The 18,461-nt window shown below is 38.2% G+C and overlaps 2 protein-coding genes across 8 annotated transcripts in view; both read left to right on the forward strand.

The window, feature by feature from the left end:
* The window catches only part of LOC116304284 (uncharacterized), a 61,102-nt gene extending 46,167 nt beyond the window's left edge, over positions 1–14,935 (forward strand). For all 4 annotated transcript variants that reach the window (XM_089030061.1, XM_089030062.1, XM_089030060.1 and 1 more), the window contains 19 exons: positions 15–320; positions 1,007–1,130; positions 1,595–1,668; positions 2,096–2,265; positions 2,849–2,936; positions 3,159–3,235; positions 3,645–3,684; positions 3,795–3,892; positions 4,149–4,265; positions 4,991–5,142; positions 6,246–6,381; positions 8,818–8,967; positions 9,070–9,169; positions 10,338–10,414; positions 10,523–10,657; positions 11,125–11,253; positions 11,605–11,762; positions 12,964–13,099; positions 13,854–14,935. In XM_089030061.1, coding sequence (XP_088886187.1) covers positions 15–320; positions 1,007–1,130; positions 1,595–1,668; positions 2,096–2,265; positions 2,849–2,936; positions 3,159–3,235; positions 3,645–3,684; positions 3,795–3,892; positions 4,149–4,265; positions 4,991–5,142; positions 6,246–6,381; positions 8,818–8,967; positions 9,070–9,169; positions 10,338–10,414; positions 10,523–10,657; positions 11,125–11,253; positions 11,605–11,762; positions 12,964–13,099; positions 13,854–13,931 — 2,345 coding nt within the window. In that variant the 3' untranslated portion in view covers positions 13,932–14,935. The remainder of the gene's footprint in view (positions 1–14; positions 321–1,006; positions 1,131–1,594; positions 1,669–2,095; positions 2,266–2,848; positions 2,937–3,158; positions 3,236–3,644; positions 3,685–3,794; positions 3,893–4,148; positions 4,266–4,990; positions 5,143–6,245; positions 6,382–8,817; positions 8,968–9,069; positions 9,170–10,337; positions 10,415–10,522; positions 10,658–11,124; positions 11,254–11,604; positions 11,763–12,963; positions 13,100–13,853) is intronic.
* A 934-nt stretch (positions 14,936–15,869) lies between these two features.
* LOC116304291 (uncharacterized) overlaps positions 15,870–18,461 on the forward strand; it is a 38,248-nt gene continuing 35,656 nt past the window's right edge. Inside the window, exons 1-3 of one of the 4 annotated variants that reach the window (XM_089030065.1) lie at positions 15,870–15,974; positions 16,077–16,159; positions 17,723–17,799. In XM_089030065.1, the coding sequence (XP_088886191.1) occupies positions 17,736–17,799 (64 nt within the window). In that variant the 5' untranslated portion in view covers positions 15,870–15,974; positions 16,077–16,159; positions 17,723–17,735. Of the gene's footprint in view, positions 15,975–16,044; positions 16,160–16,239; positions 16,434–16,700; positions 16,833–17,722; positions 17,800–18,461 lie in introns of those variants that run through there. The other 3 variants (XM_089030068.1, XM_089030067.1, XM_089030064.1) reach the window with 3 other exon arrangements.

The raw sequence follows: 18,461 nt of genomic DNA on the forward strand, positions 1-18,461 counted from the left end.
TACGCTCAAAACAGAACCGTCATCTGCTCCAGCAAACGTAAAAGTCATCAAGATTGACAATGGAAAATACAACGTGTCATGGAATGAAATACCTAGAGAGCTAAGCAATGGAAAGAATATTGCCTACGAGATAAATTGGTTTTCCTTGGCTAGACGAATGCGTCGATCACCTTTTGCATCACGTGCAGCTAATGCTAGCGAGTCACCATACATACTGGTGAACATAAGCCTTACAGACAACATGAAGTACAACATCACTGTACGTGGCTACACCATTGCAGGTCCTGGTCCATTTAGCGACCCTATAGTTCTTGAAAAAGGTAAGTTATATATTCACAAGAGGAAAATGAACTACTTCGACGATACGGCGGCCATCTTGCCAGGGGGCAAAAAGAAACAGAAATGACGGAAAATATATAGAGTTTGGTGTGTTTGTCTTTCTTTTATGTTGATCGATGTGCCGTGTCTTAATTCATCTTTTGTTGTATGCTTTTGTAGTGACCTGTTAATATCAACAGCAGCAAAACTTTATTTGCCCCCTGGACGCCCCATAATGCATTGCGAACCAAGGTGGCCGTCGTATTTTTGAAGTAGTCCATTAAAGTATAACCTTTATTAGCATTGGCGTTTGTAGACAAATTATTGGAAAATTCGATTCTGTATTGTTATGACTTTTCACTGATTAAAATCATATCAATCATAATACATTTCGCGCTTAGTATGCAACATGAAAATGATAAAAAAAAAAAAAAAAGACTTAACCTACCTTTTTGAAATAGCTGTATACGTATAGAATACAAACGCTATAAGTGTGTAACATAAATACCACTAAAATACTGCTAAATTATGCTAATCCTATTGTTTTCTATTGTTTAATTAGCACTATTTACTACTAAGTAGTGCAAAGTGTTGCACACTTTTAGTGTTTGTACTCTACTTTACTGACGTTCTTAAACGTTAAGAGACGTTAGTCTTTCTTCAGAAGTACCTCATCTTTTCTTTGTAGAGATCAAGAAAGCGGAAGGAGGTTACGTGGATAAATCAGTACCTGATTCAGTCATAGCGGTTGCAGTTGTTTTCTGTTTACTCTTTGTAGTTGGGATGATCGTCTTTATTTTCTGGTATAAAAGGTAAGAGTTCACAATCATTTCTCTCACCCGCTGCCATTCCATAATTGATGCTTTTTTTCTACTTAGAAATACTTTTAGAGTGAAGGCATTAATTCCGTGAAATAAAAAAAAATATATAAAACACTAGTGAACATGTAATAGTCAAATAGACACAAAAGAAAAGAATGGAATTAGGGATTATTAAAGTGTATTTATAGCTGTCTCAAGGATCATTTAGTGACTTCAAACTTTTTCAAAAAATACTATACTCAAAAAAGGCACAAGGGTAGGATCTCATGAAATGCAAAAGTATCACTTTATTCCAGCTGTAAAAGGTCTTATAGTAAGCCTCCATATAGTATGGTTATTCATTTATGCTACATTTCATTCGAGGCATTTAGCTTAACGGCTGAAGAAGTAAGGTTTAGTGATACTTTGAAAAAATTAGAATTAAATTAAATTTTTTAAGAAATTTGTTTTTGCAGACGTAAAGGCCAAGAAGACACCCCTCAACAGGAAAACCCCGGTGGACAAGAAACACACAACCCTGTTCCAGTCGGTAAGAGAGTGATTCTCTGCATTATAATTAAGTAAGGGTATTTATGTATACGTACTGACGGTGTCGTATGTGAGTAGAGTTGTTTGTTGGTTCTCTCCTGCTTCGAGGGTTCTCCGGGTTCTCCGGCTTTCCCTCCCTCCGCAAAAATCAACTCCTAAATTCCAATTGGAATTACAGTGGATGAATAGCTACTCTGTAGAAATGCCACTGCTAAATCTCATTTATTCATTTTATTTATTAATTTACTGACGTATACGCTAACCACGTTAACAAATCGCTCATAAATTTCCATTGTCTGTCCTCTTATTGATGATATGTGACGTCTTAAAATGTTAAAAATTCAAGTGGAACCTCGAGCACAGCACTGTAAACTGAAACGTGTAATTCGTCTTTAATGCATTGATCTTTCTTTTTTCTTCAAATTTAGATAAGCATAATCAAAATGAAAAACAGAATGAGGGAAACATAGAAATGGTAGAAGTAGAGGGTGATGCTATTTATGAGAATACGACAGAAAAAATCGGTATCCATCTGTTTCCAGACTTTATGAACAGAGTTAGAAGGAATGAACATGAACTACTGATGCACCAATTCAAGGTTGGTATCTATATCCAGTAAAGTATGAAACATTATGGGCCCAAGTTCCGGTAGATGTTACTCTTCTTGGCGTAAAGTATATACAGCTATTTCAAGCTATTGCATGCATACCAAGCCCCAAATGCACTATGGGTGACGTAATTATGATTATCTAAAGGTCACAACAATATAGAATTTTTCCAGACTTTGTCAACACGCTTTCATGGCACATTTTTTCTTCCGTATTACATTGTTTTCATATGATCCACAATACAGTTCAAGGTTGGTATGCGACATGCGACATGCGACATGCGACATGCGACATGCGACATGCGACATGCGACATGCGACATGCGACATGCAACATGCAACATGCAAAAATACTTGCAAAAAACTTTTTTTCAATTCTTGGGGTGCCATGGTACGTCATAGCTGGCATGTTGGTTGGCGGCAAAAAAGCATTCCTCACTAGTTTCTCTGATTAGATCGACCAGCATGGCGGTTGTTTCATTGTCAATATTATCTCAAGGGATTTTGGGTCATGGGGTTGCAACCTCCCCAAGAATATGTGATAATAATATTCTTCATGGTTTATCTATATTAGATATTATCACATGGTCGCCTGTACCCTTGCACTGTTGCCATGAAACCGATCAACAAATCTAAAAATCGCTATGGCAATGTCATTCCATGTAAGTATCGCAATACACCCTTTGCAGCACGTCGGAATGCAGCTCAACGTGGAGGAGATAACAACAGGTTTCCAATTCTCAGGAGATTGAAATTCTTTTGTTTTGGTCTCCAAATTGAGCTGCTTTGACGTCACATGTAATGTGTCTATATCTCATGTTTTTGAGCTTTAACAGCGATGCTGATGCAGTGCTGTATTTGAGAACATGCTGCTTTCTTTTCAGACGATAACTCGAGAGTCGTTCTGGAAAAGCTGGAGGGAGACGAAGATTCAGATTACATCAATGCAAGCTACATACGGGTATGATCACAGAAAGATATCTCCTTAGTTGGAATACAATGCTTAATATTCGGGAATTGTGTTGGTGTAAGAATTCCCTAGACAGACCCGGCCAGGATATTCGGATATATCGGTATCAGGGCTTTTCTAACCCCGGGTTTCGAAATCTCGGACAACATATCTGATTTATGAGCATAAAGCATCTTCTTTTTGAAATTTACGGCATCTCAATGTTCCTGAAATTCTGGGTATGCAAGTTTCGTAGAGGGAAAAAAATTCCTGGTATATTGTTATCTCGGCAGCCCCTTCTTAACCCCACTAACCGGGTCTGTCTAGCGTAGTAGACTATGTAACGTAGTGTATGTAACTACTTTCACACAAAAAATTGCAATACTATAAATATAATTCTTCACTACACTTTGCCATTTAGGGATATGACTGTAAGCAGATATCCTACATTGCAACTCAAGGTAGGCAATCTCTGTAAAAACATTTTGAACTATTTAATTTCTCGGTTTATCCCCAATGATCTCTCCGAATGATGTTTATCAATTTCTTTGTGTGTTTTTTGTTCTACTAGGTCCTCTCCCTCAAACTGTTAATGATTTTTGGCGAATGATTTGGCAAGAAAAAATGTCGGTGATTGTCATGTTAACAGGCATCAAAGAACAAAATAAGGTGAAAATAATGTTTTGTGTATGAGATTTATATTCCTAAAGTTATTATTTGACGGGGACGGGGACGGGGACGGGGACGGGGACGGGGACGGGGACGGGGACGGGGACGGAGACGGGGACGGGGACGGGGACGGGGACGGGGACGGGGACGGGGACGGGGACGGGGACGGGGACGGGGACGGGGACGGGGACGGGGACGGGGACGGGTTGCAATAGCAAAAGCATGAGCAAAATAAACTGACCTTCTTTTCTTACAGATAAAATGCGAAAAGTATTGGCCAGAAAAGAGTAAGAATTACCAAGATCTATCTGTACATCTACACAAGACTGAAGTATTTGCTGACTACTCGATTCGTACTTTTGTTGTATCTAAGGTAGCCAAATCCGGTATCTTATTGCAAATGACTTTCTTATTAATGACTACAATTATTGGCGTGTCATTTCATTTCCCCAGAGAATTGAGAATAAAAGGCCAAAATACGTGGACGCCTTGTTGGTGGACATAACAAAAGACCCAGCTGAGTTGATTTTTAGAATTGAGAATTGAGGATTCAACATCGTATTTTGATTTCCCATGATTCTGACAAGAACCCATGAAATACGAATTCTTCATTTTCTATATTTATCGTAAACATTAGTCAAACTGGTGGCGGAATTCAATTTCAATTGATAAGAGAAATCTACATTGTACTTAGTCACCTTTAGAAAAATTCGACCAAAAAAAGTCGACCCATAATTCCTTTCGGGGAACGTGGTCTACTCACCTGGACACCAAGACCAAATCTTTTGCCAAATAAAAATCAACCAAGATAACGGTTATGACGTCACATGCACTCCAAGAATGGACTATTATGGCATTAAACATTTACGTGTTGATATACAACCTCAGTAACAAATCACTTAAGGTCCCTCAGGGGAGGCTCTCAGCGCAGGATCGCAAACGTAACTAACGTAATATGCTTTGCATTAAACAGTCACTGCACTGCTATATCAACTTGGTAATTAACAAATCGTTTCAAAAGTCAGTTCAGTGATTATGTCTTGCAAAGCGACAATTATTTTCCTTTTTCTGTTTTGTAACGAAATCAATTTTCCATAGATGAAGACAAAAGAACAGCGCTATGTCTTCCAATATCATTTCACTGCCTGGCCTGATAAAGGTGTTCCTCAACATGCAACACAATTATTGGCCTTCAGAAAACGTCTTGAGTCAGACACAGCCATGGGGTCTCCTTGGGTTGTTCACTGCAGGTACGTAAATTTTTTTTGTTGTGAAAGACTTGAATTCAATGCTAAATATATGTCATGATATTTTTCTTTCTCTCATTCTCATTTGTGCGTAAGCTATTCATAGATAACATTAAAGTGCTTATAAGCCTTTACACAATATTTTCAGAATTGATTCTTTAGATAGTGAATAGTTGATTGTGAAAATAATTCGTCATTTGAATGTTGGGTCTTTGAAATACGAAGGTTTATATTCCCAATATGTTAATGACTGTGACGTAACATAAGGGATCATTTAATATACAACACTGCACTCGTTCTGGATTACAGTATTTTAAAAGCATCACCCTCTTACTCGTGACTCACGTAAAGGTTCTTACAAATTTGTTTTCAAAAAATGTCCAGCGTTCAATATTAAAAGTTGCCACAAAATAACTCAAATCCCTTATGTTACGTCATAGTCATTAACATATTGGAAATATAAACTTTCGTATCTCAAAGACCCGACATTCAAATGACGAATTATTTTCACAATCAACTATTCACTATTTAAAGAATCAATTTTGAAAATATTGTGTAAAGGCTTATAAGCACTTTAAAACTCGAGGTTTTACAACATCATTGTATTGTTTAAGATGGTAATCTATGGGTAATGCATGCTCACACATTAATACCCAAAACGCCAACCGTATTAAAGTTCATAAGCTTAGCATTCAATATTAATGGAGCTAATCACATATAATGTTACCGTGGTAACACCACGTCAGCTATAATGAAGGCCTCATAAAAAACTAAAACTCTATAGTTTTTATACACATATCTTCATAGTTTATATAATAGAGGGCCACAGAGTTGTTAGCATATTGCTATTTAGTGCTACCCTCAGTAAATAAAGAGTTTATTATTAAACTTTCCACGGTCAATTTTTTTAAAACGTTTTATAATGGTAATACGTAAACTCACCTTTTGTTTGACACATTGCTAAAGCATTCGGTACTACAGAATTTCAAATAATGCAAAATCTTGAATTAGCCGAATAAAAAAATGGACAAAATACACCGAATGAGAAGAGGCTGTTGAAATGTCATGTCTTATTCTTAAGATTAATTTGTGGTTGCTCATTCCAGTGCTGGTGTTGGAAGAACAGGAGCTTTTCTCGCCATCGACGCCATGATAAGACAAGCGAGAGATTACAAAACGATTGATGTTTTCAACTTTGTTAAAACAATGAGACAAAACAGACAAGACATGGTGCAGACCAAGGTGAATTTTCTTTGTAACTATTTTAATTCAAAACAAACTTTGATCATTTGTAATCCTACATGGTATCCTGTACCTTCTAGTTGACCTGATATAGTTTACAGTTTTCTCATGACCTAAAAGAAAAGTTCATCCATCCATCCCGTACCCATCCATCCATGCGTTCGTCCGTCCTTGCTTCCTTGCTCCCTTGCTCCCTTGCTCCCTTGCTCCCTTGCTCCCTTGCTCCCTTGCTCCCTTGCTCCCTTGCTCCCTTGCTCCCTTGCTCCCTTGCTCCCTTGCTCCCTTGCTCCCTTGCTCCCTTGCTCCCTTGCTCCCTTGCTCCCTTGCTCCCTTGCTCCCTTGCTCCCTTGCTCCCTTGCTCCCTTGCTCCCTTGCTCCCTTGCTCCCTTGCTCCCTTGCTCCCTTGCTCCCTTGCTCCCTTGCTCCCTTGCTCCCTTGCTCCCTTGCTCCCTTGCTCCCTTGCTCCCTTGCTCCCTTGCTCCCTTGCTCCCTTGCTCCCTTGCTCCCTTGCTCCCTTGCTCCCTTGCTCCCTTGCTCCCTTGCTCCCTTGCTCCCTTGCTCCCTTGCTCCCTTGCTCCCTTGCTCCCTTGCTCCCTTGCTCCCTTGCTCCCTTGCTCCCTTGCTCCCTTGCTCCCTTGCTCCCTTGCTCCCTTGCTCCCTTGCTCCCTTGCTCCCTTGCTCCCTTGCTCCCTTGCTCCCTTGCTCCCTTGCTCCCTTGCTCCCTTGCTCCCTTGCTCCCTTGCTCCCTTGCTCCCTGCTCCCTTGCTCCCTTGCTCCCTTGCTCCCTTGCTCCCTTGCTCCCTTGCTCCCTTGCTCCCTTGCTCCCTTGCTCCCTTGCTCCCTTGCTCCCTTGCTCCCTTGCTCCCTTGCTCCCTTGCTCCCTTCCCTTGCTCCCTTGCTCCCTTGCTCCCTTGCTCCCTTGCTCCCTTGCTCCCTTGCTCCCTTGCTCCCTTGCTCCCTTGCTCCCTTGCTCCCTTGCTCCCTTGCTCCCTTGCTCCCTTGCTCCCTTGCTCCCTTGTCCTTGCTCCCTTGCTCCCTTGCTCCTTGCTCCTTGCTCCCTTGCTCCCTTGTTTCCTTGCTCCCTTGCTCCCTTGTTTCCTTGTTTCCTTGTTTCCTTGTTTCCTTGTTTCCTTGTTTCCTTGTTTCCTTGTTTCCTGTTTCCTTGTTTCCTTGTTTCCTTGTTTCCTTGTTTCCTTGTTTCCTTGTTTCCTGTTTCCTTGTTTTTCCTGTTTCCTTGTTTCCTTGTTTCCTTGTTTCCTTGTTTCCTTGTTTCCTTGTTTTCCTTGTTTCCTGTTCCTTGTTTCCTTGTTTCCTGTTTCCTTGTTTCCTTGTTCTTGTTTCCTTGTTCTCTTGTTTCCTTGTTTCCTTGTTTCCTTGTTTCCTTGTTTCCTTGTTTCCTTGTTTCCTTGTTTCCTTGTTTCCTTGTTTCCTTGTTTCCTTGTTTCCTTGTTTCCTTGTTTCCTTGTTCCTTGTTTCCTTGTTTCCTTGTTTCCTTGTTTCCTTGTTTCCTTGTTTCCTTGTTCCTTGTTTCCTTGTTTCCTTGTTTCCTTGTTTCCTTGTTTCCTTGTTTCCTTGTTTCCTTGTTTCCTTGTTTCCTTGTTTCCTTGTTTCCTTGTTTCCTTGTTTCCTTGTTTCCTTGTTTCCTTGTTTCCTTGTTTCCTTGTTTCCTTGTTTCCTTGTTTCCTTGTTTCCTTGTTTCCTTGTTTCCTTGTTTCCTTGTTTCCTTGTTTCCTTGTTTCCTTGTTTCCTTGTTTCCTTGTTCTTGTTCCTTGTTTCCTTGTTTCCTTGTTTCCTTGTTTCCTTGTTTCCTTGTTTCCTTGTTTCCTTGTTTCCTTGTTTCCTTGTTTCCTTGTTTCCTTGTTTCCTTGTTTCCTTGTTCCTTGTTTCCTTGTTTCCTTGTTTCCTTGTTTCCTTGTTTCCTTGTTTCCTTGTTTCCTTGTTTCCTTGTTTCCTTGTTTCCTTGTTTCCTTGTTTCCTTGTTTCCTTGTTTCCTTGTTTCCTTGTTCCTTGTTTCCTTGTTTCCTTGTTTCCTTGTTTCCTTGTTTCCTTGTTTCCTTGTTTCCTTGTTCTTTCCTTGTTTCCTGTTCCCTTGTTTCCTTGTTTCCTTGTTTCCTTGTTTCCTTGTTTCCTTGTTTCCTTGTTTCCTTGTTTCCTTGTTTCCTTGTTCTGTTCCTTGTTTCCTTGTTTCCTTGTTTCCTTGTTTCCTTGTTTCCTTGTTTCCTTGTTTCCTTGTTTCCTTGTTTCCTTGCTGCCTTGCATCCTTGCATCCTTGCTTCCTTTCCTTTCCTTTCTTCATCTTTTTATCAAAAAGGAAACAATAAACGAGCTAACTAACTAAACCAAAGGCATGCTGTAGCGGTTTAGATACCTATCTGATACAAAAATAACAAATATTTATCTTTACTAAAAACCAAATTTGTCCACCCTATTTATCAGGAGCAGTACTTGTTTATACACATGGCGATTCTCGAACATCTAACGTGTGGGATCACAGAGATACAAGCACATCAACTGGGGAAGATGATCAACAAACTGACTATATACGATCGTAAAGAGAAAATCTCGGGATTTGAAAAGGAATTCAAGGTTTTTATTGTTCAGCATCAATAACCTTTATACCGTAATGGTTTTGACTGATGTTCTATTTTATATATTTATTTTTAAACTGTTGTTTTTATTGTTGTCAAGCATCTTTCAGCCCTTTGTCCTGATGTCCCCAAAAACGAGATGAAACATGGAAGAAGGAATTGTAACAGTAAGAAAAACAGGTTTCAACACATCCTGCCTGGTACGTTTGAGATCTCCTATTTTGTTATATCAAGGCTTTGCACCATCACGAAATGGCAGCTATTACAGGACACGCAACAACAGAGTCTTTCTTCTCAGGGAAACTGATTTCTTTCTTGTGTAAATCAGATTAGACCAGGTTCAATTGTTCCTCCTGTAATGGCTGCCATGACTTGATCGTGCAAAATTTCTATAATAGTTTATAATTGTTTCATAAATAAATGAAGCTACTTGACGGCTACTGAATGAATCTGAATTTGGGCGTTTCCGTACTTATATACAGTCAATTCAAAAAACGTTGTCGTCGACCGACTCAAGCCTACGCGACTGGACCGAAAGGAATATGGGTAAAAATCACTGAAGCGGTTAAATATTCGTTCTGAATTAATTATTCCCGCTAGTAATAAAGTAATAATGGCGAGAAACAATCCATCAAATGCATGTCTTTGGGTTTAGGGAAAGAAAAACAAAGTAGTTATGATTCAGTTCACAATTTCGAAAATATGAAGACATTAAAAAACGTCTCCTTCAACACTTCCCGCTCGCCTACGAAGGTTCGTGCAGTAAACCAGGCATAACTAGTCACATAAAATTATGGAGTCAACTCGGCTTCAATGATTGCTACCCAGAGTTCCTTTCGGTCCAGTCGCGTAGGCTTGAGTCGGTCGACGACAACGTTTTTTGAATTGACTGTATTTACTTATGTTATTCAAAATGCGTGCGCTGAGGTCGAGCATAAAAGAATCCTATTATTCTATTGTTAAGTATTTTCGTAAACAAAACAATAATAGCTTAAATTACATCAATGTATCTTTCCGCAAATGGGGAGCAATATCCTACCATCCAAACTACATGTAGACTCCTTCAATAGTATTGCTTTCTTTACTGGTCACTCTTGACAAAATATAAATGGTTAGGGATGTGACTTGAATAAGTTTGAGAACATTACGCATCTATGTTATTTATCGTAAACCATTTTTCTTTATAGTAGATAGACTCAGATACATTCAACGATTATCGGCACCACATATATTTCCCTTGAGTATTTTTTTTTTTTTTTTTGCTGACCAGTGATTCTTGAACCAATAATAATGAATATGGATGTGAATCAAATAATTTGGAAAAATTTTAATCTCAAAGGCGTTTCATTATCAATATTTCTCTTATAGTGGATAAAGCTAGAGTTATTCTACAAGCTGACACGGATGAAGAGGGAACTGACTACATCAACGCCTCATATGCCAACGTACGTTATTTTTTAATAATTTAATAATCTCTAATAAATTATCAATATTTATCAATAAATTCATTGACAGTTTTTTATTTGAAACATTTTTGGGCTTTGATTTCTTAGGCCTACAGACAAAAGGACGCGTACATATTGACCCAGGCTCCTCTCGACACCACCCTGGCTGATTTCTGGAAAATGATTTATGACAACAAACTGGGAACCATCGTTATGCTGAATAAGAATAAAGAGGAAAAAATGGTAAGGAGATTTTTTTTGCATTCCTTTAATTATCTCAATGAATCCCGTTTCGAGCCTGTCCCGATCCATGCTTAGCTTGATCACCTAGTACGTTCAATTGGTAGAGTCACATCCCTTTCCACGAGAATAAAAGGACAAAAGGCATATCCGCCATGTTTGTTGACAAAACAGAAATCACCAAAATCAAATCTTTTGTCAACGTCAACCAAAATGGCGGCTCTGTCGTCACATGCACCACAAGATTTCAATATATACAATGCGGGCAAAAAAAAAATTTGTTTTCAGGTATAGAATAATTTGTCATTTGTCACTAGCTTAAAATCGAACTCTGAAAAAATTCTGACCAATGACAACAACAAACTCTGACAAATAACAAAATGTATACCTCTTTCTTAGCTTATAGACAATAATGCACCAATATTTTAAGATCTTAAAATATTTATATATTTTATAAATAATTTTACCAGAGTTACCCCCCGTACTGGCCTGAAAAGGGATCACTGGAATTTGGGAACATCAGAGTTGAAATCGTCAAGGAAGAAACTGAGAATTGCATAGTATCACGAGAGTTTAATCTGACTCACAATCACAAATCAGTAAGTTATTCCTCTTTCATTGCACATTTGATTCTCTGCCATAAACAACGTGCGAGTTCAGCTTGTTTGTATTTTCTCTTCCTCGCCAAGACGGTTTTTCTCATTGGCTTTTCCTCCCTTTGTAAAAGTTAGCATGTGAGTAGAGGGTTGAACTCATAGGATATTGAATGTGGTAAGCGTGTATGGGATTGAGATTGGAACAAATGAGAAGCCAGTATAATTTCTCATCCGTCCACCCATGTCATCCATCTATCCGTTTATCCGTTTATCCGTGTGTCCATCCATCCATCCATCATCATTTTCAATAATTCGATAATGTTGACCCTCATGATCTATAATTCATTAATCCAGGATGGTCCAAACAAACCACACAAAGTGAGACATCTACAGCACACAGGATGGAGTGATGGATCCGTACCGGGAACTACAACATCTGTGTTGGATCTTGTTGAAAAGATACAAAGATCACAGCAACATTCAGAAAATAAGCTGGTCGTTGTGTTGTGCAGGTAGATATTCCCATACCACATCTTTAATTATACCTCTATACCTAAGGCCTAGTGATGATGAAAAGGTAAATTATACACCGTGAAGAGATGAAAAAACGTACTGACGTTTCGGACGCTAGTCCTTCGTCGGAGTAAAAGATCTTTTACTCCGACGAAGGACTAGCGTCCGAAACGTCAGTAAGTTTTTTTCATCTTTTCACGGTGTATAATTTACCTTTTCATCATTACTGTTTCATTAGAAACACCGACGCAGCTCACACTAGTTTTTAGCTAGTTATATCTTTTTACCTTAGACCTAGGGCAAACGTTGAACTTACATCAAAGAATGCCGCCTCATTATCACCTGGTATCCATTGTTTTTAATGAGTTCGGTGCATGGAAAGTTCGACGTTTGCCCTAGGCCTTAGATGTAATGTTTCAGACCACGTGTCATTCTGGAGAATGCGATTCTTTCTTTGTCGTATCCTTATTCATGTGTCTTCTGATGTGCAGCCGTTGAACAAGGAAACGACACTCTCGGAATAACACGTGGTCTGAAATGAAAAAAAAACAACAACACCCAAGCCAAAAAGGTGTATTGAAATCTATCTTAGATGAAACCCCTCCCCCTCCCCCTAGATATAACCATTGCTGGGTTTCAATCAGCTATTAAAAATCTTTGAATCTCAATATCTGCTCCAAATTAATGCTGGTCAAAAACTGACCACCATGTGCTGTCAGTCAGAAAGAATTCTATTGAAAAAATCTGCATGTGACAGAAAATGACGTGGGTGAAACCAAGCAATCGTTCCTTGACGATGTAGCTACTAAGAGGATGGACTGGCATGCATTGCTACTCGGTTGCCATATTTATTCTCGATCATGAGAATAAGGAAAATTTAACCCAAATGAATTTATTCTGAAGGACATGAAGTAGTGAGGGCACGCGTGGTGGAATCAATTCGTGTTCAAACCAACATGGCTGCCGCGTGAAAAAATTCCCTATAGAGGCTTTGCACCATCTCGTGATGGCAGCCATGAAAGGGGGCATAACAATAGAGTATTTTCCCCCTGGGAAACTGAATCCTTTCTCATGTAAATCACATTAGACCAGAATCAATCGTTCCTGCCCCCTGTCATGGTTGCCATCACGTGATGGTGCAAAACTTCTATTATAGTACCAAATTTTATTATTTTTCTTTTATTTTGATGTTTGTTTTAGTGACGGTGTTGGTCGTAGTGGTACGTTGTGTACAATCTTGTCTCTACTCGACCGTGTCAAAACCGAACAAATGGTGGATGTCTTCCAGACTGTGAAATCACTGAGAATATCGAGACCTGGAGCTGTGGAAACTGCGGTGAGTTTGTTGTCATAATAATATAGCTTCTAATCCCACCCTCCCCTCCCTTGATTAATCTCTCATAGCGCTCGCTTTACTTCAATATGAATTGGGTTTGAGTTCCGCTGGGTTCGGTGTCGTATGTGAGTAGAGTTGCTTGTTGGTTCATAATTCCTACCCTTTGCACCAAACGCTGTTAAATCGCTAGTATATGATACTACAACATAATGGAGTGTGAATGTGCTGGGTGCCTGGTGGACAGCGCTAGACCATCTAAAGTAGATGTAACGTAAATTTGGATAAGTTTGAATACAAATGTTGGCTGTCCAACAAGCGAGAGAAATACATTTAGTATCACACTAGCTTATATACTTAGCGTATATTTGCATAACTAAATGTCATATGACTAAAATATTCACAAGGGAATATACAAGATAAACATATTCACTTAACGTGATCAATGTGCTACGAACCGCAATGAACACGCTTTCCAAATGCACGTTGTTACGTTGGAAAGCTGTTATTTCCTGTGCTTCGAGGGTTTGTCCTTCCTCCCTCCGTAAAAATCAACTTCTAGGAAATTCTGATTGGAATTTCAATGAATGAAGAGCCACTCTGTGGAAGGGTTACTGTTAAATCCTCTTATTACATTTATTTATTTATCGATTTTGTTTGACAGAAAAAATTTCGTTTTCGCTCACGCAATACTCAAAGTCTTGTTTCTAATAAAATTAATTTATCATCGGTTTATTTCCCCTTTTCTTTTCTTCAGATCCAATACCAGTTCTGTTTTCAAGTAGTCATGGATTACCTGGAGTCCTTCAGCGAATATGCAAACTTCAATGGTTAAAATAAGGGCATACTAGACATCTTTACCTTGTTGGGTGTAATGTTTCCCATTTCAGGGCACGTGTCGTTTCATTCAGGGTATCATTTCTTTATTTAGTGCTACACACGAGAAGACACATGAATACGCATACGACTGAATCAACAAATCTTATTCTCAAGAGAATGACACAGTCTAGAATGCAAAAACATTACGCCAATTGCAAGTTAAAATCATCTATTTGACTTGAATAAGCCCGGGTTTATATAATAATACATTTCTCTCATTTTTAAAAGGGTATCGGCTACTTAAACGTATAAATGTCGAGCGGATGTCGTTTTAAATGAATTATTATCTGTTTCAATGTTCCAGCTGCAGGCAATGTTTCCGGCTCAACGTTTACGAGAGAGAGAGAGAGAGAGAGAGAACAAACGGCATTGCAAAAGGATAAGACAGATTTGGATTTTAACTGAATTGTAAATAAAACTACTTTGAATCAACAAGAATCCTATGCGACGGAATAAGCAGTTTTCAAAATGTGGATTCATCGGTGGGAGTGGTTGGGGCTAACTTAATTCTTATCATCTTACGCTTGATTTCCTCTAAAATAACCTAAGGCGGCTGAAATACCAAAAAAAAAAAAAAAGAATCATCAATTCTTCGATTGCACGTTACATCATCGCGGCCATGTTGGTGCCATTTAACAAAAGATTTCCCATTAGCATCCATCGTTAGTGGCACCACGGTGGCCGCCATGCTTTTGTCTTTGGCTCTCTTGGGAATGCTTGACATCCATCAATATACTTGAGGGGTAGAGGTTCGGGCTGATTAAAGCACCCCTCCCCCCTCCCTCTCCACCCCCCTCCCTCTCCACCCCCCCTCCTATAGTAGATCCCTCGCCTTTAAATAAAAATAACTAATCAAAATGAATTCGAAAGGACAGCCATGTGTATAATCGATAAGGAAACAGCTTACCTTGATCTTGAAATAGATTAAGTGTTTTTTGCAATAAATTTAAAACCGCGTAATTTTCTTGTCTAATAATTTATTCGTACTAAAAAAACCCTCATTTTAGGTCATTTATCTATTTTATTTATTGAATATTCTGTTATTTCGAACTCCGTGTTCCAATATCTTTACCAGACTAATAGGCGCAATTGATCAGCATGCAAGGTAAGGAAGTAAGGAAGCTTTTCTTATTCAAAATTATGTTATTCTGAACTCTGTATCCCTATATCCTTACCAAATTACCAGGCGCACGTGTTCAGACATGCAAATGAATAAGAAAGTTGTGTTCGTCACGAAGAGTAGTATATAGAGAGGTTTAGTGGCATCCATATCACACGGTAGGAACCATTCAATAAATAGAGGATATTACATGTGCGCGCGGAAATCTTCGAGTGTTGAAAAGATTTTCAACACGAGAAGATAAATCTCGTATCTCCACGCGCCCATGTAATATTCTGTTTGTTATATAATTATTCATAAAATCAACTTAACAAGCTTTTTATTATTATGTAAAGTTTTTATTTATAAACTAATAGCTTAAATACACATGGTAACGATATCAGTTTTTCACGGTAAAAATATCAGTTTTTCGAAAAGGAGATATGTAGCTATTTTATGGATAATTATATGATAATGTGTTTTTTTTTTTGTGCAAAAATATTTTTTATTTCCTAAAGAAGAAAACAATTGTGTTCTCTCTACAACTTGGCTGTCTTGAAGCTCTTTTTAAGTCAGACTCATGTTTATGATTATTTTCTTCAGACCGTGACTTAGTAAACTAATAAAGGTCAGTAGATTTTACTTGTCCATTGTTTTCTTTTGTGTCTATTTGATTATTATACACTAACCACTAGAAACTGTTTCACGGTCTGACGAAAATCACAATATACGTTTCATTGTGAAGGAAAGTGTTACTAAGGAAACCTTTTAGAAATGTTTATGTTAATTTTGTAGAGCGAGCTCTGTAGCTTATTTAAGAATTGTGACCCAATCTCATTTGCTCTAAATATCCACGGTGGAATTGTTACAAAGAGTCAACATACTTGGATCATAGCAAAAGTAAGTACTGAATCTTATTTTCGTTATCCTTCATTTCAGCCATGTGTCTGTTTGACTATTATGCACAGGTATGTATAACATCAAGAAACTGTTGTTTTGTAGAGAGAGTTCTGTAGTTTATTTGGGTATTGCGACCATCTGATCTGCAGTTGCTACACAGTCAACATACTTGGATCATAGAAAAGGTTAGTGCTGGATCTTATTTCTATTGTTTTTCAGCCATGTGTCTGCTTGACTATTAGGCGATAATAATAGGCGATAGGTCATCCCGAGACGGAAGTGGTTTCGACGACTGCAAACAACATTGAATCAGTCTCAACTCTTTAAAGGTCCATGTTCTTGACGAGAATACAGAAGAAGTAGAAACACAAGTCATTCCAGCTATTCTTGGATCTCGGAATGATCTATTTCCTATTGCTTTTCGCCTATCGCCTTTGGCGATGACGTTTTATGAAATAGGTAAATGTCTAGCTACTAGAAACTGTTATGATTTTTGTAGAGCGAGTTCTGTAGTTTATTTAGTACTGTCATGACCATTCGAGACGCTTATTCGCCTTAAGGCTCCACCACACAGTTTCTACACAGAGTCAACATGCTTGGATCATAGCGAAACAAGCTTATCAGACCTTGTTTATATTCCTATGTTTGATGCATCAAGCTGCTGAAGGCGTACATGATAACTTATATTAGCATAGACAATTATTATTGACTGCCAAACAATCGATCAAGATTCGAATGATTCAGACGGTATTGACCTACTGAACATTGGTGAGTAATTAACGCTTCATAAAGGCACAAGACGCTGAGCTCGTAGTTCCAATTGAGTTTGGATCATATGCTGACGCCATTCCATGTTCGGTAAGAGTACAGGGCATAGAAAATGGACCTCGGTTTGCTAAACATGTTACCACGCGCGCAGTCGGATGGAATGCATGGTTTCCGGTGGTTTTGTGGTTCCATTTATCTGCTACTTACAGCCACGACCTGTGTATCATCAATATCTATTTACCCATCTTCTTAATTTTATCTCCTTAAATAAGTCCTCCTTGTAATAATCTCCTAGTAATAAGTCGTGAGCTGTTGGTAGCATATAAAAAGTTCGTTCTAATCAGTGATATTAACTTTTTATAACATGAAATGAAAAATATTTCTCATTAGTATTATTATTTCAAAAGGTTTCGTTTTAAAGCTTTTTCTTAATTCAAACAAAACCTTAGAAAGGACAAACCATCACACAAGAAATTACTTATTATCGTATGAAAGATCAATGCTGATTTGGTCCAAGTTGTAACTGTACAGGCAGGAAATAGCGCATAGAATTTAAAGTTGGCAAAGAATTAAAAATCGAGTTGGAACATTGACAAACATGACTATCAAAGTTTTCGCATATATTTTAACAGTTGTCTTATGTTATTGGTATCTAACGCGATACTATCTGAACACAAGATCGATTAATCATTAATCAATTTACTATTACTATTATTATTATTATTATTATTATTATTACTATTAATGAATAAATTGTTTATCGAATATTAAATAATGTAGCATGAATTACTTTGAAAATATTCCAATAATAGAACCAAATCGGGTTCGTAACAGCATTACTTGACATTTCATTTTCGGTAGGATGATCCAAAAAGAAACAACCAATTCGCCACTAAACTGAAACCATATTAAGTCTTAATTTATTTGTACATAGAGATAACCTCAAACTAAGGGGCCTGTTTGATATATTATTCTTTCAGAATACATGCACTAATGATGGCAGGGATTCACTGGCTAGTGGTTTTCATTTACATGATTCATGGTGGACACGTATTAGGTAAGTCCTATTTTATGATCCAGTTTTCAGTGAGGTTTGACAGAGTAATGTCAAAAGTCCCTTTTACATTCTCTGCGCCATCTTGAAAGGTAGCCGTGCCTTTGCATCCAAGCGAGACAAACGGTGAGCTTTCAATGATAGACACCTTTTTAACACCTTGGACAATTATTCACATATCTCTATCATTGCAAGTTCACCGTTTGTCTCGCTGGAATGCAAAGGCATGGCTACCTTTCAAGATGGCACAGGGAACTGTGAAGGGAACAACTTTTGTCGTCGCGGATCATAATTCACACCAGTTTATTTCCTTGTTCTGGTTATCGAGAAAATGGATAATCACGTCTACTTGTTGAATTAATGATAATCATAGAAATCCAGTGTACATTCCTAGATTCCTCAAACTAAATACAAGTGATGCAACATAATGGAACTGTGACAAGTTTATAATTGGATGCCAGAACTTACCAAGACATCGGTTGTTATTTGAATATGATAATGATTTCCAATTTTATATTTTCGTCGTTGTAGCGTGTTGTTGTTCAAAAAAAAAAGGAAGCAAAGTCACTCGTATCGTTTTCGTTCCTAAAAGAAAAAACCAACAAGTAATGAATGCCTCTCCCTTGATTCGAGGGTTGTTTTCCTGGTTTTCCGGCTCTTTCCCC

The sequence above is a fragment of the Actinia tenebrosa genome, unplaced genomic scaffold (assembly GCF_029948245.1).
Source record: "Actinia tenebrosa isolate PJP-AT-01 unplaced genomic scaffold, QUT_ActTen_1.0 PGA_scaffold14__42_contigs__length_11649687, whole genome shotgun sequence".
In the NCBI taxonomy this organism is placed as follows: domain Eukaryota; kingdom Metazoa; phylum Cnidaria; class Anthozoa; order Actiniaria; family Actiniidae; genus Actinia; species Actinia tenebrosa.